At 34.4% G+C, this 24,039-nt stretch overlaps 1 protein-coding gene across 1 annotated transcript in view; it reads left to right on the top strand.

The window, feature by feature from the left end:
* The first annotated feature begins 7,393 nt into the window (after positions 1-7,393).
* LOC106461620 (potassium voltage-gated channel protein eag-like) overlaps positions 7,394-24,039 on the top strand; it is a 143,173-nt gene continuing 126,527 nt past the window's right edge. The window contains exon 1 of the mRNA XM_013921462.1: positions 7,394-7,472. Within this exon, the coding sequence (XP_013776916.1) occupies positions 7,394-7,472 (79 nt within the window). The remainder of the gene's footprint in view (positions 7,473-24,039) is intronic.

The following is a 24,039-nucleotide window of genomic DNA, read 5'->3' on the forward strand; positions in this document are numbered from 1 at the left end:
TCCTCAGAGAAATACAGTATCTGTATGTCACCGCTAGGGAAGCTGGTATCAGTTTCATCATACACACGTATATATTTACTCAAAATACAGATGATTATGTAGAAGGCGAGTTTGCGTTTTAATGCAACCAAATATTCATAGATAAACTAAACGATAGAAGAAAATAATAAATGAACGATAAACAAAACCACAAGAATAAAAAAAATAGAATTTGCTATCTCACACTCCTTCCCCCCAATATCCCAATTTTCGTATCCTTATTTTAACACCCTCTTTATATTTACATCACGAATCCTTTACATTTTAACTACAGACACCTTACAAGAAGAATACAATTCATGGTTTTGAATCTTCAGCTAGATCTTCTATAGCTTCCGGCACGGCTTACCGAAAGTTTAACACTCTGAAGATCAGCTAACTGCTATTTTTTTTACGAGAATACTTGGGATGCTACTTTGTTATACCTATTGCTGATGTGCTTAAATTTACTAAACAATACGAGCATCGACCGAACAATAAACAAACTTTTAACAGTGAACTGATTAAAATTGAGTACCGTAATTGACCTGTGTGATGCTGTACTTAATTAAATATAATCAAATAGGGCACTTATCTTTGCATTGTCCCAAGAAAATAAAATATGTACACAGGGAACAAAGAAACGAAGGACAGCGGTCGGAAAACGAGAGTAGAGATCAAAGAAGGAGGTTTTGAGTCTCATGATAGTCAAATCCTCCATTAACTATTTAACAACAACTAAAATGGATCTGCCACACCTAATCCTAAAAATTAATGTGTGAAAATAGTAGATCGTATAGATACTGGGTCGGATTATTCAGTACTGAATGAAAATATATGACAACAAATCAAGAGAAATGATGCAACACTTCAACTAAAATCTTGGAGTAAATGTAACATGTGTCTTGCAGACGGAATGATGAACTGTCACCGGTAGGATACTTTGAACCCAAACTATAAGAAACAAATAGCATTGTGGGCCAATGTTTTGTTATCGCCAAAGATTTGGCTGTTTATTGTCTTATTGGTTTAGACTTCATTCAGCAAAACGAAGCCACCCTTAACTTCTTCAGAAATGTTCTTGAATTAAATGTACCATATGTTAGGCATGACTTTGAGACTGAAAAGATACTGATTGAGGAAGTACAATGTTCACATTTAAAGAGTAAAGACTGAACAATTAAAGCAAAACGTGTTGAAATATGCCGATATTTGTAACAATAAACCTAGCTTCACAGATTTGTCTGAACACTTTATTGTAACCATAACAGAAAAGCCAGTGTTTAGTAAATCTTATCGTTATTCTCCCACTACATTACAAGTGCTACATGATCCAGTGCATAAAATGCTTCGTGATGGGTTGATTGAATCCTCTATATCTTCTTGGGCTTCTCCAGTAGTTACTGTCTAGAAGAAGCCTAATGGTTTTAGGTTTTGTGTTGATTAAAGGAAGTTAAATCAAGTCTCACAATCTGATTGCCATACATTGCTTCATATAAGTGTTATTTTTGATGCTTTGTCAGAGGCCACCTGTATCAGTACATTAGAGTTATCCAGTGGATATTGTCAAATTCCCGTTAAGATAGAGGATCGACATAAAACTGCTTTCATAACGGATAACAGACTTTATCAATTTAAAGCGATGCCCTTTGGTCTTAAAAATGTATCTGCCACCTTCCAAAGACTTATGGATAACTTTATCAATTTAAAGTGATGCCCTTTGGTCTTAAAAATGTATCTGCCACCTTCCAAAGACTTATGGATAACTTTATCAATTTAAAGTGATGCCCTTTGGTCTTAAAAATGTATCTGCCACCTTCCAAAGACTTATGGATAACTTTATCAATTTAAAGTGATGCCCTTTGGTCTTAAAAATGTATCTGCCACCTTCCAAAGACTTATGGATAACTTTATCAATTTAAAGTGATGCCCTTTGGTCTTAAAAATGTATCTGCCACCTTCCAAAGACTTATGGATAACTTTATCAATTTAAAGTGATGCCCTTTGGTCTTAGAAATGCATCTGCCACCTTCCAAAGACTTATGGATAAAGCTTCAGCAGGAGAAACTGAACGTTCCAAGGCTTATATTGATGATATTTTAGTGTTTTCACCCACATTTAAACAATACTCGAAAGACTTTGAATTGGTTTCTACAAGCTATGTGCAGCTAATTTTACTGTAAAAGTTTCTAAAAGCACAGTTTGCCAATCAGAAGTATCATATTTAGGGTTCAAACTCTCTTCTGAGGGAATAGACACAAATGATGACAAACTGAAAGCTGTTACAGACTTCCCAATTTCAAGCAACAGTTACGACGGAAGTGTATCAGGTGGAAATTTGGTAACAATTAGCCGTGTATGCGGCGGGTACTACTGATTGATTGCCTTGTTTCTGGTCAAAAGTCGTAACTTAAGGATAGCTAGCTATGCCTGAGTCTCTAACCTGGTCGTTTAGTCTTAATAGGGCAGAAGACCATAGAGTCAGAGCTAAAAATATGTTGTTTCATTCGTGAGAAAGATCTGAAATTAACTGTTCAGAATTTCATTTACGGTTCTTAATAGTAAACGAATATTTTATAGTAAATTGTGTACACATTACGAGGAAATTTGTCTCTGCTGTTAAAATATATATTGTTTACTTGTTGTTTCTCTTTGGTTTGTTTGTTTGTTTTGAATTTCGCGCAAAGCTACACGAGGGCTATCTGCGCTAGCCGTCCCTAATTTAGCAGTGTAAGACTAGAGGGAAAGCAGCTAGTCATCACCACCCACCGCCAACTCTTGGGCTACTCTTTTACCAACGAATAGTGGGATTGACCGTCACATTATAACGCCCCCACGGCTGAAAGGGCGAGCATGTTTGGTGTGACGGGGATTTGAACCCTCGACCCTCAGATTGCGAGTCGAGTGCCCTAACCACCTGGCCATGCTGGGCCCGTTTCTCTTTGGAATTTCGCGCAAAGTTGCTCGAGGGATATCTGCTCAAGCTGTCCCTAATTTAGAAGTGATATATTAGAAGGAAATCAGCTAGTCAAAATTACCCACCGCCAACTCTTGGGCTACTCTCTTCCAACGAACAGTGGGATTGGCCGCTACATAATAACGTCTTCACGGCTGAAAGAGCGAGCATGTTCGGTGACTGGATTCGAAATCATGGCCCGCAGATTGACATGCTAGGCATAAAAATATATATCGATACAGGCGAGGAGATATGTTATCCTTGTGGTGTTTTGGCAAGCTTGAAATCTCTGATATAAGACAATAACTCATCTGAAAGTTAATTAAAAAGGGATTTGATTTTTCCCTTATACTTTTTTCCAGAAGATTGTGGATTTGTTTTCAGTTTATGTACAGGTTTATCGCTTATGGAGTTAGTTGACTTTCAGCGTTTATCGTAATTAACTTTTTGGTTTCATCTTCCACTTATATTGTGACATTTTTGCCACTTATTAACTTTCAGTATTCAGTTTCTCTTTAAGTTAAATTAAATATTTTTTTTATGTTTGAAATTTATATGACACCTTTCACTGGATATTAAATATTTCAGGTATTATATTCTGTTGGTTCCGTGGTTGATATTGATTTAGATTTTGACATCTAAAACACTTCTGCTAATGAATGAATTACAACAGGGTTCGAGGCTGTCAGAATTCAAGCAAAAACTATTTTCCAGAGCAAAACTCTAAGCCATCCGTCTTACGATTGAAGTTTTTCCTTCTCAGACTATTTCCATGTATGAAACTCTCTATCTAAAGAAAACAATACACGGTCACTTTGCTGGAAAAGAAAAATATGTCTATTTTTCGACAATAAATGTAGTATGAATGTGTTGTTATGAAGAATTTTTCTACCAACAGTTTTGATTTATATTCCTACAAGGAGCTGTCGTACATGACAACACGTTTATAATTGGTTAGGGTTTGAAACTAAAAAGAAATGAATAATAATATACCTTAGAAGTATCCTAAAATCAAACAGACGGTGAAAAGTTTGTGAAATACCCTATCAAGCAATAGAAAAGATATGATGGATAAAACTATATTTTAATTCAAAAAGTGACATTGAAACAGAGGACCATTTGAAAAACAGGAAATGTACACTATGAATATGTGTTTTCATTAAAGTAACTTTGGATGGTAAATAAATATAGCCAGTCGACTTGATATTCCACAGATAACAAAAACTTAAACTTCCTTCTCATACTGGATTATAATTTTTAAAGATTACTTAAAATTTATTGTATATACTGTTGGCAATTGAAGAAAGGCTACAAAGTGAAACTGTTCTAATTAAAAGGCTTTCTGAATAACATTTTTCTAACTGTTATATTAATTTCAAAAGTTAAAGTGTGAAACAAAACTTTTAAAATAGTTTGTCATCCACAATTTTTTTTAATAGAAATAACTAATGCATTTTCAAAGCATAAAACCCAATAGTTACATTAAGAGATAGTTTTAAAAACTAGAAATGTCACTAAATTGTGAATCCAACCAAGCTTGTTGAAGATTTTGGGAATTCACGTTATATTGACTAAAGTAAAAACTTTGGAGTGAGCATTTTACCAGTAATTTATCAGTAATAATCACACACACACACACACTAATATAATTGAAACAAATAACTAGTAAGTGTTAAAAGTATATTAGAGAAGTTAGTCCAACGGTAGAGCGAACACAGTTACAATATTTAGTGATAAACCTGACACGTATAGCAACTCATTTAGGAAACAACGGTAACATTTAGCTGTACAAATTTTATTACCGATATTGTAAGTAATAATTGTAAGGAAATACAATAATTCAGAACAGTCGGGAAACTTTTCATACAGATATTGTCAGTAGTTAAAGTATAGTACGCATTCAGCAATCTTATAAACTCTAAATATTATGCTTGTTTTTCGAATGGATAATGTATATCATGTCTTTATATGTCAGTGATGTTTTATTTCTCAAGCGTGTCATTAATATATTTATTTGTTACGATTCTAACAAATAATAATAACAATAATGACACGCTTACGATTCTAAGCATAAAGTGTGCCAGAGGTTATGTTTGAAATGTCAGACTTAAACAAAGATATAACAGTAAGCATATCATACAACTTAAAGGAGCGTGTTGGGCCTGTGGATATCGGTGTTGGCGAGCCGGATTAGAATCTGCACAATTCCACAAAATATTCCCTCGCAATTTAAGCTGCGGATGCGTTATAAGAGTCACGTTAATCCCTTAGCGTGGACGGCATGTGATAGGGAGCTACTGATTAACTGCCTTCTCCTTTGGTCAGTGGCTCAAAAATAGGGATAGCGGCTATAGTGCAACAGTATATGCGATTACGTGCAAGATCGGTTAAATTCGTTAGGCATAAGTTGTATGTTTATCAAACAGGTGACCCTGAGAACAAGCACCGCAATTACAAGTTATTACCTGAACAATTATTGAGTAAAAATGGTTAATAAAGGGTAGAATTACGTTCTAGATGTTAATAACTTACAGAAATGCAATTTTGAGTTGCCTTAAGATTACCGTAATTTCAACGTTATTTTAACAGATTCTGTGTTGCTATTCACCTTGAGCTTGCAACTGACCATCAAGTCACAGTATCAACAGTATTGAAACAAAGTTATCAAATGTATAGATAAAAAACAACAACAAAACAACACTACCGTGCTACGTAAGTAAGATGTTTTGTAAATAACTCTTACTTAGCATGTAACCATTAAACTTGGATACAATGAGTTTGCTGAAATCATTTTACTTTATCATAACTTATAAAAAGACTAAACTTGAGTAAAATGAGCTGACAATGGATTGAAATCGTTATTCTTTATTGTAACCTCCAAGAAACTCAACTTGAGTAAAATGAGTTGACAATAGACTGAACCGTTTTTCTTTGTCATAACCTCTAAGAGACTCAATTTGAGTGAGAAGAGCTTAAAATGGATTGAAACCGTTTTATCGTAACATAACTTCTGAAAGACTCAACTTGAGTGAAATGAGCTTGCAATGGATTGAAACCGTTTTTTTGTTTGTCATAATCTCTAAAAACTATGACAACACGGTTTTATTTTATATTTTGTAGTTATGATTTGATGCTTACTGTAAAAGTTTCGATGAATTCAAATGTTGTTACATATTTGAAATGAATATTTTTATTGCTAAACTAATTACCATATTTTGATTAAAACCACCCCTCCAGTGGCTCAGCGGTATGTCTGCGGACTTATACCGCTAGAAACCGGGTTTCGATACCAGTGGTGGGCAGAGCACTTTGTGTAGCTTTGTGTTTAACTACAAACAACAACATTTTTATTAAAGCCACCACCCCCCAGTGGCTCAGCGGCATGTCTCCGGACTTATACCGCTAGAAACCGGGTTTCGATACCAGCGGTGGGCAGAGCACTTTGTGTAGCTTTGTGCTTAACTACAAACAACAACATTTTGATTAAATTGAATACAATATATTTCATCCACACACCATCATCAGTACTTTAAATTCCACTCCGTTTTGACAGAGGTTTACGAAGAAGTAGAGTTATAGCTGTATTTACATGAGTATACGTCTATTTCAAAGGCTGTCAAATAACACATAAAATTTCACTTATGACATTTTGAAATATATTATTATTCATACTAATGAAAATAAATCTAAGATTCAATTGAATTAGCTGTGTTAAAATGGCCTTTATGACATTTATACTGTAATGTATATTTATTCGTCTGGGACTAAACGCGACGTACTATGCTATCACAAACTACAGTTACCATAATTACAAGCATGCGCATTAATTTTAGAGCACCAACCATCGCTGCCGACATGCGTAGACTCGGCGATGTACAGCATTATCCACGCGCTGACCAAGTTGGAGCTCAACAAAGTGTGCACTGTCTCCCGCTGGTTTTATTCCCGCATGTTCGCCCGCAGCCTCGTGGAAGCTTCCGAGAATCAATATATCCATTCGGGCGCAAGCAGGAAGCACAATAATTTATTTGAAGACACAAATAATATTTTTAGAATTGTGCTCTGCTGTGGATATGAACTTAGCAAACCAGTAGTTCACGCATCATAGTTTTTTATTACTGTGGAACAAATCATCAGTACATTAAGTTAGACTCTTAGTTACCTATACGTCAAATGACGCTACTCTAATATACAATAACCAAGTACATTACTTTTTCATATACAGATGCTAGAGTTGATTATAAAGTGATTCGTTAATCGCAAGATCTCAGAAGGATATTTGGAAGGATGCAGGAAAATCTGTGCAGATCTACCATCTGCAACTGTAACATCCTAGGTGGCGCAGTATGTCTACCTCCTAGAGTTTTATCTAGATGAGCCCCTTTCAAAAATATTAACTCTTCCTCTATCGAATGAACCATGCCTGGGGGTAGGAGAGGCCTAGTTGCTCCACAGAATACCTTCTTGGATAACATTATCAGACGTTACAACTCATTGCGTAAGTACCTCTTAAAGACATCATTTATTTCATATATTTTCACATTTTTGTATCCCTTAAGTAATCTATGAGTTTTCTATTGCAACCAATGCTTGTGCTTATTATTTACTTGTTTGTACTTATGATAGCACATGTACGCAAAGTCAAATTACCAGAAAAACATTTCATATTTATGGGTCATGAACAATTAGAGGAAAATGAAAAGTTAATATTTTTATGTGCTGAATGGTCTTACGGTTAAAATCAACATAACAGCATATTCTTATGACTTGTGTTTAACAACTAAATATACTTTTTTTATAACAGTCTAACACACACAACTGTAATTAGATCATCAGTTTCACGTCGGATTTTGAGGCCTTTCACGTTATTTAATGTTTTTTTTTAAAGTTTAGCACGTGATGTATAAGTATACTTAGAAAGTGACCTACTCCAATACCATCCGGTCGAAACACTATCTATCAGGTGTGTGGGCTTGTAGCTTATTGAAAGTAATAGCCTGTATATTCTGAATGTTTAACGTCCCCTTCTAAGATGTCTATATATTAAAGGGACGAAGCAGAAGTTTTACAAGTCGCATGTGAAACAGTGCATGAATTATTCAGTTGTGTACTTGTGACGTTAGCAACACCTTCAAGTTGTTTTCTTCTCGTCCCCAAGAGTTTAGAACAAATAGACGTAATTGAGTAAACAGATCACATGAACACATACAATGATCTGACTATCACTGCATTCTCTTTATAATGGTTCCTTGGAACTACATCAGAGCCCTCTGTAGAAAGTAATTCTTTATCCTCATTTTTCTTTAGCAAGACTTTATGTTGAGTTCAGAAACTTATGTCTGAAATATGATGTCCACTCAAGCTTTATATTCTAAAAGAAAATGTTTTGAGCTTGATTATCAAAGGTTCATAGGTCGAACAAAGTTATCAATAAACCACGGATGACAATAACGTGATTTGCCTAAGAGAAGAAAACGTACGTTCATGTGCAGTGTTTACAGAACAGTTTATCTTGTTAAACTGGACCACAGGGGCAACAAAAAGAAACGACTGATTGCTTACTAAACTTGCTTTTTTTTTCTTCCCGAATTTGCTCGGGTGGTGAACAAAAAAAAAAAGAAGAAGAAAAGGTTACCCCCTGGGAAGTCTTTCTTTGGCGCATAAGAAGTGTATATAGGAAAAACGCACCTTTCTAAACAGCACTATTTGTTATATATCCATACATATACGGCAGAACGAATTCATAAAAGTTCGATTTGCAGAACATGTGATAAATGTATGATTATAAGCCTGCTACTGAACATTATAAATGGTCTAATATTACAATTGGTGAGCTTTCGTAGGTTTGTCCAAAATACAATATAAAAGACATTTTATATATGGATACTAATTTGAAGCTTTCATCTTAGAAATACTTATTACATAGATAAAATAAGTTCGACGAGACATCGGATTGAAAGGTAGAAGTGGAAGCCTAACAAACAACTCGTTTTCCTTGGTACACACGTCTGCTTGAGATAATATCTATGTTGATATAATTTGATTACAAGTCAAATATTTTAGTAGTTAACTGAGATAATATTTAAGGAGACATACAATTGATCTTGTTTACACACATACCTAAGTGATTAAGTCAATAGCAGGAAGACGTATATTTCACTTTATGTATACGTACCTAATTAATTCTGTCATTAGTTAGAAGATGCACCTTTCATTTCATACTTAGTTAACTGATCAGTATTTAGGAAGATACACCTTTCATTTCCTGTATGCATATCTACTTAATCGAGTCAATGACTAGGAAGACGTAGATTTCATTTCGTGTACGCATATTTATTTAATTGAGTCAATAGTTAGGAAAAGGTAAATTATATTTCACATACACATACATACATACCTATTTAACTGAGTCAATAATTACGAATACATACCTTTTATTTATATACACATATCTAATTAATTGAGTCAATAACTAGGAAGACGTAGATTTCATTTCGTGTACGCATATTTATTTAATTGAGTCAATAGTTAGGAAAAGGTAAATTATATTTCACATACACACACATACATACCTATTTAACTGAGTCAATAATTACGAATACATACCTTTTATTTATGTACACATATCTAATTAATTGAATCAATGACTAGGAAGACGTAGATTTCATTACGTGTACGCATATCTACTTACTTGAGTCAATAGTTAGGAAGACGTAAATTTTGTTTCATGTACACATACATACCTACTAAATTGAGTCAATAATTACGAATACGTACCTTTTAATTATGTACACATATCTACTTAATAGAGTCAATAGCTATAAAGACGTAAATTTAACTGCATGCATACGTACCTAATTGTAATAAATGATTACTCGAATGTATTTTTTTCCTATCCACATATGCGTATTTGGCTCATTAGACGGACGTAAATTTCATTCCACGAACATATAACGGCAAGTAAGATAAATAACGAGTGAAATCAATTTCGCTTACATAAAACTACTCGCTGAAGGCAATTAGCAAGAGAGAAATCCATCCTAATTCTCATTCACACCCTAGGTTATTATCTAGAATGGTGGGTATTGGGTGCCAATATAAATCATCGGCTGCATACTTAGCTATCTAAAATAACGAGCCAAGCTAATCAGTTTCGGAAGGAACATGAATTTTCAATTTACCGTTAGAATGAACTCGCGTACATCCTTTCTGTAATACAATACTTGTTCCAAATCAAAAGATATTCGATATTTGTTTGTTCCATATAATTTCGCAACGTGACGTTTTGTGATATGTCCGCCTATGTATTTCTTGGGGTAATCGCCTGTTGTTTTCTTAATAAAGGTGATGTGTATGTTTTTAAGATAAGCGAAATAAATCCACCCACATAAGCTCACCTACACGCATTAATGGCTTCTCTCTCTCTTTCACTCAGGTGGCTAAAATGAAAGACTGTACGATTCCTAAACAAACAGATAATTTGGAGACGGTTTTAATCGTTGTGGTACTTCTTTGAATTGTTGTAGACAAATAAAATCACTTAGGAATTTAGTTAGAGCTCCATAGAATCATGAACACATTTTGATTAACATAATCTGAAGTAGAGAGTGAAGTATCAGAAAAACTGTTGTAAGTTAAGGACACAGATTTATTCTTAGTGAACATTAATTTCTTATAAGAAGTACGCGTATGAAAGTAGTTCGTATGATTAAGTTTGGTTTGTTTTGTATTTCGCGCAAAGCTACACGATGGTTATCTGCGCTCGCTGTCCCTAATTTAGCAGTGATAAACATTATAGCGCCTCCACGGCTGAAAGGGCGAGGATGTTTCAGTGACTGGATTCGAACTCATGACCCGCAGGTTGCGAGTCGAGTTCCCTAACCACCAGGCCATGCCAGACCCCTCGTATGATTATAACTCAGATTCATTTCGAGTAACGGTTAATCTCACTATTCGTTGGTAAAAGTGTAGCCCAAGAGTTTGCGGTGGGTGGTGATGACTAGTTGCCTTCCTTCTAGTTTTTCACTGCTAGATTAGGGACGGTTAGCGCAGATATCCCTTTTATAGCTTTGCGCGAAATTCAAAACAAACCAAACCAATCTTTTCGAGTGTAAAAAGAGTTATATAGCATTATTTTCTTGCTAGATTGGGTGTTTTTAACCTTAGTTGATAATTATAAGAAGAAATTTTCTTGATTACGACTTTTTTTTATTAAAATTTTGATTAGAAATAAAATTATTTTAAAAACCAAAATCTTCAAAAAAGTTTTTACCTGAAACAAATGCTTTCATGGCGTACCCGTTTAATGTTAATAAGTTCTTGTTCGCAAAATTTTCGGATGGTTTATATTACTAATATATATTCCGCGAAATTACCATTGAGTTTAATGTGCCTCCCAGTGGCACAGCGGTGTGTCTGCGGACTTACAACGCTAGAAATCTGGTTTCGATACCCATGGTGGGCAGAGCACAGATAGCCCATTGTGTAGTTTTGTGCTTAACTAGAATCAAACAAACAGTTTAATTTCACGCCTTTTAAATGTTACACAACATTGTTTCACGATATTGCTCGTCTCTTTAATGTTACTAGAAATTGTTTCACGATATTGCCTTCTTTTTTCATGTTATCAAACATTGTTTCACGATATTGCCCGCCTGTTTAGTGTAACTAAACATTGTTTAATGTTACTAAACCTTGCTTCGCGATATTTTCTACCTGGTTATTGCTGATAGATTTTAGGTGGTTGAAAAGAGTGTACCAGTATTATTGACATTGAGTATAGGATTTAAATGCATATTTACTTATAATATAACAAGTGTTATTAGATACCATTTTACTGAATGAAACAAAAGTAATAACTTCCTGTTAAAAGCTTGATGGGAAGGGAAAGTTTCAAATGATTACGTAGATTATTTTTTAAACTTTCTAGAGCCAAATCTAATACATCCGGATAGGTTGTTATACTCATACGCTACTGATTTACTGTTAGTAAAAACCTCTGATGAAAGAAGTTGACAAAATGTTTATTGTTATCTACAATATCAAAAGGGAACTATCATATGTCAGTAACATTCTACATATATTGCTTAAAAACGCTAGAAATAAATATGGTTATATCAGCAAATATGGTTATAACAGCAAATAGCTATGTTTCTTTCTCTGTAACGCTCTCCTTGTTTACCAACAGATAACTTGGTATATTTGCACTATATTTCAATTAGTTTTATCAGAGTTGCTAAGAGGATTGTAGCCCTAAATTAGAGCAATTAAACAACAATTTCTCAAAGCCCTTAATGTAATTAGTGACAAAAGATGTATACGGTTCCTTTTTTAACTATTCTCTCAGGTGACAATACAGAGAATTCATTTTAATATACTAAATACGGTTAGTTATAATATTTCATATCTATAAGCCGTAACATATCACTTAAAACTGTTTGAATATATTATTCATATATAACCACAGGTTGTTAATAGCAAAATACCTTAAAATAAGGTTTAACTTATACTTCGTTAACGAATTTAAAAAAAAAAACAACCTATTCTGACGTCACACTGAACTTAAACTAACAACTGGTACCAATGTAAGAATGCTTACCACCAGGGGCACTCGTAAAAAAAGGAAAACAAAAATTAGTAAATTAATATTTGGGCTTAAGGTTTGATCGTAATCTTTTAAAGTCCTTCAATTCTGATAAATCTTGATTCAATTGACAGCATATTTACAAATGTGTTCACTAACACTTAAAAGAAACGGAAACGTGATGTGGCGTTGGCAATTTGATTTTCAAGGAGCATTTTATTTTTGGACACACGATTAATTTATGGGAGTCAAAAAACAAAATGTACAAGGCTCTTAAATCGTCTGATGAAATTATACCCGTTTTCAGGTTGTTTTTTTCTAGAACGGCAGTGAAGTAATTAACTGATGGATCCTTAATCAAAAATATTAATTAAACATAATCATTTTATACGAATATCAACAAGATTAGTAACACACATAGAAAGCTTGTTACTAAAACTTAAGTACTTTTCGTAGAAGATCAACTTAATCACAAGATATGATGTTACTATAGCACAAAGACACACTTTAGATGGATTAGTAATAAGCTTGAGGGTTTATAAAGTTAAATTCGGGGTTGAATCCCTTCGATGGCTACGGCGCAGATAGGCTATTGTACAGCCTTACCCTTAACAACAGACAAATGCAAAGGGACAAAATAATTTATATATTTGTTATAATTTATTTTTCGTTTAGCGCTTTCATATAACTTCACAAGTATTGTTTAGAATGTAGTATCCTGAATGAAAAACACAGCGGATCGACTTAAAATTAAAGTTCTATTTTTAAAACTGTATAGACCAGCCACTTTGGGTGATATAGTATTTGTTTAAGCACAACTTTTATATCCTTTCATTTCTGTTTGTATTACTGTGTTTGATTTATGCATTTAAAATATCATACGTGGTATAGTCGAATAATCATTAGTACGTGGTTGTATGAGTTAATTTGTTACAGTGAAACTATGTCAAGTTGGGCTACCATACAAACAAATAGCAATAAGTGAGTTTTAAACCGTAACTATAGGTCAGCTTAAAATTAACAGTAAATTAAAACGAATTTAAACAGTAACGATAGGTGCGTTTAAACAATAACTAGACAAGTTTTTAACAGAAACTATAGGTGAGTTTTAAACAGTAACGATTGGTGAGTTTTAAGCAATATCTAGATAGGGTTTTAACAATAACTATAGCTGAGTGTTAAACAGTAACGATTGGTAAGTTTTAAACAGAATTTATATTGGGTTTTAACAGAAACTATAGGTGAGTTTTAAACAGTAATGGTTGGTGAGGTTTAAGCAATATCTATAGGTGAGTCTTAAACAGTGGCGATTGATGAGTTTTATACTGGGTTTTAACAGAAATCATAGGGGATTTTTAAACAGTAATGGTTGGTGAGGTTTAAGCAATATCTAGACAAGGTTTTAGCAATATCTATAGGTGAGTCTTAAACAGTGGCGATTGGTGAGTTTTATACTGGGTTTTAACAGAAATCATTGGGGATTTTTAAACAATTACTAGACAACTTTTAAATATATAGATTATTTAAAAATATAAAATACACAAAATATCGTGGACGTGCTTTTTTATTTAATTAAAGCCATTTTGAAGTAAAATAAGAACTGCGATTAACTAGAAAGCAATAAAAGTCTGATATGCGACCTAGGAGGACGAAGAGAACGCTAATCAATAAAATCATTCAGGCTTTTTGAGTGTTTCTTGGAACTTTACTCGATTAAAACTATATGGAGTTTGTACAAGTTAAAACGTTTGATTTCTCGGACTGAGTAGGCATAAAATAAACATCTGCTACCTTTATTCAGGTTAAAACCTTATAAGATACGGTTGTGACATTGACTTTTTAAGGCCTTGACGAATGATATAATTCAAGTAATTCTTGAACAGTTCTACATATAACTTGTTCACGTACAATGCGATTTGTTTCGGATATTCGAAAAAAACTACATAAGGTCTAGTCGTCCCTAATTTTGAAATCATAAACTAGTGGAATGGCAGCTATTCAACAGCACTCACTGCCAACCTTTGGGTTCTCTCTAATCGAATAATGAGTATTGAATGTTAGTCCTACAAAACATCCGCGGCCATAAAGTGCGGAGCGAGATTGTACAGCAAAGAGACACGAGCCACGAATCCTCGGATTCACAGACCAGCATGCTAGCCATTAGACCACGTCAAGTCCCTGATACTGGAATATTTAACTATAAAATACAGTTAATCTCTGATGACCATATGCAGAAAAATATTTTTAACCTTTATCTCGGCAGATGCTTGACCTTTTCAATTTTCCGTAACGCGAATTCCAGGAAGGAAAAAGAACTCTTACAGAATTGACAATTTATGATTTTATGCGTCACATTATTTATCCCTAGGTGTAGCTTACAAAATTCTTTGAGTGCTTCCGGTTTTTATATTTAGTGTGATCAAATGATCTATAGAATTAACATGAATCTCGTTAAAGTATTTAAATTTATATTTAATTTTAGGAAAATATTTTATTACAAAGTAAAATATTCTTGTATGTATTATTTCACTAGTTTCTTACCAAAGAGTCTGTTGAAAATTAGTTATATTCGTATATTGTTAGAGGTATCCACGACTTATATATTCCCCCTGGTGGGTCAGCAGTAAGTTTACAGACTTACAACGCTGAACTCCGTGATTTAATTCCCTGTTGAGAGCGTTGAGAGCCCATTGTGTACCTTGGCACTAAAACAGCAACACAAACAAACAAACTTCCACGACTTATCAGTACTTTCATGTCTACAAAAGAAGCATTGATTACATCAAACGTCATCACAGTTTTTAATTTATCCGTTTGAAGCTGTGTTTTAGAAGAGTTATAGCCAATGTTCTACAGTTGCTGTATCTTATAAACAAGATACGATAAGTATGCACTCTTCTCTAATGTATGGAGCTCGAGAAACTAGTATAGCTAAGTAATTGTGAAAATACAAATAGTTTTCACAACACAAGAGCAAGAAAACAGCATAAATGTTCTCTGCTTATTTAATCTACTTAACTCACATGGCGTTGACGACGTGACTTGTTTTTAGACGGTTGCCTAGCTTAAGTGCGAGCATCAAGATATCAGGATCTGCAATAAATTAAACCAGCTTATAAAAATTCAACAGGAAAAATCTTCAGGCAATAACGAAAATGACGCAATAACGACCGAACTTCTTAATTTCCTGAACATGATGTAAGCCGTCGATCAGCTGAACTTTTTTGTATTAATAATAAACCTAGGTTTCCGATTATAGCTTCATTCACTGTGAGCTTAGACACATAATTTCCATTTGCGTGACAAAGCTTGTATTATAAAACTTCATAGCCACGGATAAAGTTCTAAATTGTGTTTTCTCTATCAAACAAACATGAAAGGTTTCTCTGTATTTGGGATATTTAGTTAGATTTTACTAAACGTGGCCCATTAAGTAGTGTACCAAATTGGGAAATAATTTATGTTTTTAGATACAGCTAAAAAACAAAATCGCGTTCCGCATTTCGGAGATATGCGTTATAATATCAACAGTCAAATCCCATGAATAAGAGTAGACCAATAGTTAGTGGTGTTGACTATCTTGCCTTCCCTTAAGTGTATCACCGCAAAATTAGGGACGACTAGCGTAGATAGCCCTCATGTAGCTTTTCGTGATATCTGTGTTTTTTTGTTTGTTTTTGAATTTCGCGCAAAGCTACACGAGGGATATCTGCGCTAGCCGTCCCTAATTTAGCAGTGTAAGACTAGAGGGAAGGCAGCTAGTCATCCCCACCCACCGCCAACTCATGGGCTACTCTCTTACCAAAGAATAGTGGGATTGACCGTCACATTATAACGTCCCCATGGCTGAAAGGGCGAGCATGTTTGGTGTGACAGGAATTCGAACCCGCGACCCATGGTTTGTGAGTCGAGCACCCTAGCCACCTGGCCATGCCGGGCCGGAAGCCAAGAAGTCATGATTTCTACACACCTATACTTTAACATGCAATGAATAGAAATCGTACAGTTTGATGTTATGTTTTGCTAAATTCCAAAAATAGAAATTAATAAAGATTAACTAGAAGAACACTAGTGAAGTATTAAAGGAAGAAGTTGTGAAAAGTATTAATCGTGTTGAGTTATGTAAATTTATACTTTTAATCGAATATATGAGACGTTTTAATGTAATGTTTAAAACAACTTTTCTTTCAGTGAAGTGTTTGTGGGGATTTTTTTGCTTCTCCTAAAAACACGCAAACAAATCCTGTTTCAAGAATTTATTCGAATTGAGTGTTGTGATGATCGATTTACAAAGTCTAGTGGCACGTTTAGATACTATAATGTTTTTTTTCAAAATGAAATTGCAAGTTGACGAAGGAACCCTGCTAAAAGTAATGCTTTTTAGCTACTGACAAATATGTTAAATAAACGAGTGTTAGATTCCTCCTCTTCCTCCGTGGATAAAGGTCGGGCGTGGCCGATTGGTAAGGTGCCCGAACTGAGAATCTGAGGATTCACAATACGCATTCCGCATTTTGGGGCCGTGGGTACTTCTCTATAAGAGTGACAGTCAATCCCACTATTCGAACAGATAATAGTAGCGGAAGAGTTTGGCTGATGGGTGCTGCTGAATGTATGTCATGGGCCTAGCATGGCCAGGTAGTTAGGACGCTTGACTCCCAATCTGAGGGTCGCGGATTCGAATCCCCTTCACACCAAACATGCTCACCCTTTCAGCCGTGAGGTGTTATAATGTGACGGTCAATCCCACTCTTCGTTGTTAAAAGAGTAGCCCAAGAGTTGGCGGTGTGTGGTGGTGACTAGCTGCTTTCCCTCTAGCCTTACACTGCTAAATTAGGGACAAATAGTGCAGATAGCCCTCGTGTAGCTTTACGCGAATTTCATAGCAAACAAACAAACTGTCCGTCATCCTTCTAGTCTACCAGTCCAAAATTAGATAAGGCTATGCGCGAAAATCCTGAAATGAATAATCCAAATCTTACATAGGTTAAGGTCGATACAAGTGATGACAAATCGTAGATAACGAGTAGCGTTTTCAAAATTACAAACGCGTAGCGTTAGCTCCCTGGGATGAACAAACAGTCATCCAGTCCTCATCATCTCTAAATTTACCTAAATAATTATTTACTAAAATAAATACTTTATTTATTAATTACACCTAAGTATATTATACATAATTAGCATTTTTTTATTTTAGACTTTACTGTTTATACAGATGGAGGTTAGATCAACATATGTATTCTACAGTATACAAATATTAGGAAAGAAATTTATCGCTAAATATGTAAAGCTATGTAGGGTTGGCTACGAAACTCGAAAAAAGAAATCAATCAAGATAGGGATGGAAGTGGACATATCACTTGATTCGGCTAATGATCGCCTAGACTTTACATAGAGAATGAAATCCTTACATTACTAGCTTTGTCTATCGAAGGCTTGGTGGTTGAATAGAATCTTAGCTTTCATCGCTTTACCTTTCCTTTAGTTAACTTTAGAATACTACTTTTAGGACTATTTTACAATAGAGTAACACTTTACGACTGGAAATTCTGGTTTTATTTGTTTTGCCAGTGAGGAAGCCAGTAATGTAATGATATTATTCTCCGTGTAAAGTCGAGACGGCTTAGTCTGTTATGTGGTCAATAACAGGATCATATGAAATGTCCACTTCCATTCCTATCTTGTTTGGTTCTTTTTTAAGTACAGTATCCAGCCCTACATAGCTTTTTATTGAACGTTAATGTTTTCCCCTTATACTTGTTTTTGTTTATATACAATGGTGTACGTAGGTTCCTAGTGTATTCTAAAGCTTTATAAATTTTATACAGAATAATAATAAAATAGGTAGTCAAAAATCATGAAGACTGTTTTGCTCTATCAATTGATGGTAAAATCATAGTTACTGCTAGAACTAAATAGGCGCTTGGCCTGTTGAAGGAAGATGATGATGAACGAAAATAAGAACTCTCGGTTTTGGCCATTCGCCGGCTTTCGACTTTGGAACGCTCTGGATAGCTGAAAAGCGGCATATACACCGGAGATAGAGTGGCTATGCCAGATAGCTCTTCATATCTAGCTTATGATGACCTGTAGAGAAGAAAATCCATATGACTTTTGTATTGCTTCAAGACGGGCAACCGTGCCATCCCTCCATACAGAGTGCTAGCGTACTCTTCGTTTTATATAAATATTTGCAACACAATAAATAAATAACAATTTGGTATTCCTACTTTGATCTGTATGTATTTCTCTAAACGGTATTTCTTGTGTTGGAAAAAACAAAACTATTTGAATATAGGAGAAGCACATCCAAATACTTCTATTTTTTTCCAACTGCTTCTCTTGCCCTTCTCATACGCGTTGTATATTACTAATAATTATAAAGTGATATATGAAATGCAGGATAATAAAGTACGTGCCAGATTGATCTTCATAAAAAAAGTAACTCTGAAGGATTCCATCAATGAAAAAATCCACTTTTCAGTTATGATGAAGAAAAAACTAACTTCAAAGCTTTATTAGGCTACAAAGATTATGGCAAACCATAGTGCTTTAATATAGTATTTGGATTTTTACAATACCGATTTCCTTTAGGTATTGGCAAAATAATAAAACTTAGTGTATCTCCGCATAGTTCGGATTCTTTTACTTAAGAATTCAATAAGTACCGAAAACCTGAAATCGCTGCCAAGCTACTCTAAAAGAGTAGTTTAATCTTGTGCCATTATGATATTAACTGTTTTTGGACATCAGACCATTTCTCGTCGAGAACGCCTGCATATATTGAATATATATAGATTATCTGAATAAATCATTTCTATATAACACTAAAAATGTCCGATGCATTTGAAAAATATTTTCTTTTCACATTTTTGACTCGACCTTATATTTATATATTCTCTCTCTACAGAGAGCTCTACATAAAGACAGTGTTAAAATAGCGTCCAATAAGCTGGGTGATACCTTCTGTAGGAAAGATCGTTATCAGAACGTCTTATTCCCAATTTTTTGGAACAAATTTAACAAATATAATAATATATCGTCTACTAAGATATTCATTTGCCGCTTGCTGATTGGTCAGTATTACATTTAGCAGCACGTAGACATCTTCCAATCAGTAGCGTCACTGCATTAAATGTTTATAGAAAATACATGTGGATGAATATATAGATCTGCTGTATAGGTTGATAGATATGAAGGTAAAATGTGTAGGAATATAACAGAAAAAATAAACATATGGATTGAGAAATATCCAAGTCAGATAAAAAGTTAAGTTGAAAATTTGCAAATATATATATATACAAAGTCAGATAGATAGATAGATGGAGACATGGATAGATAAACGGTTGGAAATTTTTGAAATTTTTTAACTATGAGTTTTTCTAGGGAACTTTTTATTTTTTTGTCTACATTCCCGGATGTTAAATTAATAAACAAAGAAATAAGTAGATTGAGATAAAAGATCGATTGATAAACAGACAGGTAGGTGTTAGGTAAAGGAAAAGGTAAAGTAACTCATACATGCAGACACAGTTAATATACTGAAAAAATATGAACAATGCTTTTATTCTGTTCCTTTGCAATGTACTTACTCTCTGAACCCTATATTTTGCCACAGAGGTTTCTGTGCTGACTAACATGAACAAAACTTTCATCTCAAGTATGTTGAAAGCTTAGATTTTTGTGAACAAATTAATGTAATTCATGTTGAACTTTGATATTCTTGTTGGCCTTAAAGACTTCAATGTTTTCAAACAATCTGAGGAACATGGACTGACAACTGAAGAACATAGTGGCCACAAAATGGCTGCTATGTTTTAGGCATTTGTCTATTCACACAACTGACATCTAAATACATACACAATATATATATATATAAGTGATATACAGATTCCTATATGCTTGTGGTTAGATGGGCAGAAAATATTTAGATGTCCCTTCTCCAACTAGGAATTATGTCTAATATTCAGTTTTTTTATTGATTGTGCAAAAACAAAAACAAAAATAAAACTATTAAGAAACACCAAGAAACTTTTCCTGTTGTATCAAATAACGCTCATATCTTCGTTCTGTAAACATCCGGTTTTTTGAACACTATATCAGATTCTACAATGTCTGGAAAAAGGAAATGAAATATGTTTGGCGTTCCGATATAAGAGGAAAGTAAATAAACCGAGGAAAATGCAGTGTATGGCTGTATGAACTGTTAGTCAGATTTTACCAGATATAGCATATTTTCAAACTCGAACTTTCCAGAGTTATTCAACAAAACGAATTCCACTAGGACTCCAGATTCTTTATCTTTTCTCGCTCATTTGTCAGCCAACGATGAAATAAGAGTAGAAAGTATTCATCAGAGAGCTTCTGCTTCTCCAATTCGCTGCCCGTGACGAGTTCTTTGTTCATTTCGAAGACATAAAACACATTTTTCTTAATCTAAAGCTTCAGCCCTGATGCCGGAAGTTTCAAAAAGGCTAATACAAAGAAAGCAGGTGTTTGGCGGGAACGTTTTATCCATTGCTCTAAACTTTCTCTAAACTGAATTAAATGCTATAATGCTTAGAAAAGATGAATAAATTACATAAGCTTGGATCAAACAGGTCTGTTCCTGATTCTGTTATACACTGGCAAGATTTGTGTAAATAAAAAGTTTGAAAGCGTGGCTTAATACAGAAACATGCGTAATTTAAACTAGAGTATAGAAAACATTTAATATATATATATATATTGAGAGAGAGAGAGAAAAATAATTTTTGCTTTTTTTATAGTTGAAGCACAAAGCTACATAATAGGCTATCTGTTCTCTACCCATCACGGGTTTCTAGCGTTGTAATACGCAGACATTCCGTTGTGCCACTGTAGGAGCATAGAAATATTATTCGAGAGAATGGTGTTTGTATGCTCTTTTCTCCATCTTTACTTGTTGAATCTCTGTTTACATCGGAAAAAAATAGCTGACATTTTAACAACTACTGGATTTTAAGATATAGCTCTTTTAATAAGAAATTGATTGTTTATGATGTTAGGATTCAAAAACCAAAAACCTCGAACTTGTTCTAAGTGTTGATATAGTATTATATGAGCTGTTTAGTTTCTTAGTTTAATGATGCTACCACAAGAACAGCGTGATCTTAATTAGGCACGCTCTATTCTGATATGTAGTTTAACGTAACTATCGTCATGATTTGATATGATTGTTTGTTTCAGAACTTTTCTCGCAAAACTACACAGAGGGCTATCACTTCGCACCCGTCCCTATTTTAAAGAGATGTACTAGAGAAAAGGAAGGCATGCAGCTAGACAACATTTGTCTTATTCGTCATTTTTATAACGCGCCCACGGCTCCAAAGTGTGGAGTACGTTTTCGCAGCAATCGTGAACTCTTGTATTCACATTAGGCCACGCCTGGCCCTTTATGGTTATGTATAGTGTTTTTAGCTGATCTACGTAATGTAGTTTCAAGTTTAGAACAGCTGTAGAATTAAAAGTTATCTGTTAATCTAGTTGCTTTGACATCGTATTCTCAAATAGCTAGATCAGACAAGTTTGTTTGTTTGTTATGGATTTCGCGCAAAGCTACACGGGAGCTATCTGCACTAGCCGTCCCTAATTTAGTTGTGTAAAACTAGAGGTAACAGCTACTCATCACCACCCACCACCAACTTTTAGACTACTCTTTTACCAACGAATAGTTGGATTGACCGTCAGATTATAACGCTCCCACGGCTGAAAGGGCGAGCATGTTTGGTGTGAGGGGTATTCGAACCCGAGACCCGCAGATTGCAAGTCGAGCGCCCTAACCACCTGACCATGCCGGGCCAGATTAGTCAATTACGAATAGTTAAAATCTCTAATGAAATAGAAATTAAAACATTAAAATCAGTATATGATTTTTTATATTCTCCTTTATATGAAATATTTTAAAATAATGAAACTTGTTTAACCCTAAACCTTCGCGTTATAGCATGGCATTGGCATGGTGATTAAGATGCTCTACTCGCAACCTGTGAGTCGCGAGTTCGAAGCCCGTCATCAAATATGCTCATCCTTTCAATCGTGGGGACGTTATAATGTGACACGCAATGCCATTATTCGTTGGTAAAGACTAGCCGAAGAGTTATAGATGGGTGGTGTTAATTAGCCGTATTTCCTTTAATCTATCACTTATAAATTAGGAACGGCTAGCGCAGAGGGTCCTCGAGTAGCTTTGCGCGAAATTGAACAAACATATCTTTCATGAGCGCCTATTTTAACAACATAGTGGTCATCGAAGGAAATGGATGATATAATTCATTATTCGACATACACTAAATTCAGATTTCCTTTATTTAGTTAGCAGTATATTAACCTAGATATCGTAGATTTAAATATTTTAAAGTGTAGATTTAACTTCAGAATGTGAGATTTGTGAATAAGGGTTAAACATAATCTAGAGTTTATCACTCATCCATATAAGTCATATTTTAATTCTTCTGGATATACCGCTACTTATAGTATAGAGTTTAACGTTCTCATACTGCAATTTTCACTTTAAGTTTAGTTTTTTATTTTAAATTCTTTGGCATAAATGTATATAGTAGTCGAAAATAAGAAAATACTGCTGTATTGAACCCCATTTCCTTTACATGTTAAAAACATGAACGTTACATGTTCTTAATAATTGTGTTTGTAGGTAAACACAAAGCTACACAATGGGCTATGTTTGCTCTGCCCACCACGATTATCGAAACCCGCTTTCCAGCGTTGTAAGTCCGCCGATATATCGCTGTGCCACTGGGAAGGGGGGGGGGAGGCATTCTTGATAAACATCTATCTATACAAGCATCTAGTGAATGTAAATAAAATAACGTTCATTTAATTGCAATGGTTTTTTTTGTCTTTATCGTATTAAAACTGCTTGTATTCATAGATATACGAATGATAAATAACTTACCTGAATGTTTTTTACGTTACTCTCAAGTTAACCTGGATGCTAACCAGAGTCGACGCTAGATTAGACAACCTAGTAACATTAAACAAGTAACAGCATAATCGGTTTAATCTTGAAAAGTCAGGTATTCTGACAAATTGGTATCGATTAAGGGGTACGCATAAGCAGACGATAAAAAACAAATTGTAAGGTCAGAAAGAAATTCGTGTATAATACTGAAGAGAAAAGAAAGCTCCCTAAAGGAACCTCATTGGCTTCGTTTATTATCCCAATGTGACGCTCAAAGTAATACACCTTCATTAAGAGTGTACATGTTTGTTCAAGCTGGTTCAACTGTTCGTTGCATGAAAAAATGTTGTATTCCGATGTCATTAGGAAAGGAACTTGTTGATAAATCGATTCTTGTCTAGAAGTGAAATAGATGAGCTACACAAAAAAAGTGTAATTATCTACGTATACCACTGATAGAGTTAGGGTTGTTCATACTTTCGAAACATGTTAAAGATAAAATTTTCAGTACATCATTTTTTTAAAGAATATTCCAAAAAATAA

The sequence above is a fragment of the Limulus polyphemus genome, unplaced genomic scaffold (assembly GCF_000517525.1).
Source record: "Limulus polyphemus unplaced genomic scaffold, Limulus_polyphemus-2.1.2 Scaffold40, whole genome shotgun sequence".
Taxonomy (NCBI): Eukaryota; Metazoa; Arthropoda; class Merostomata; order Xiphosura; family Limulidae; genus Limulus; species Limulus polyphemus.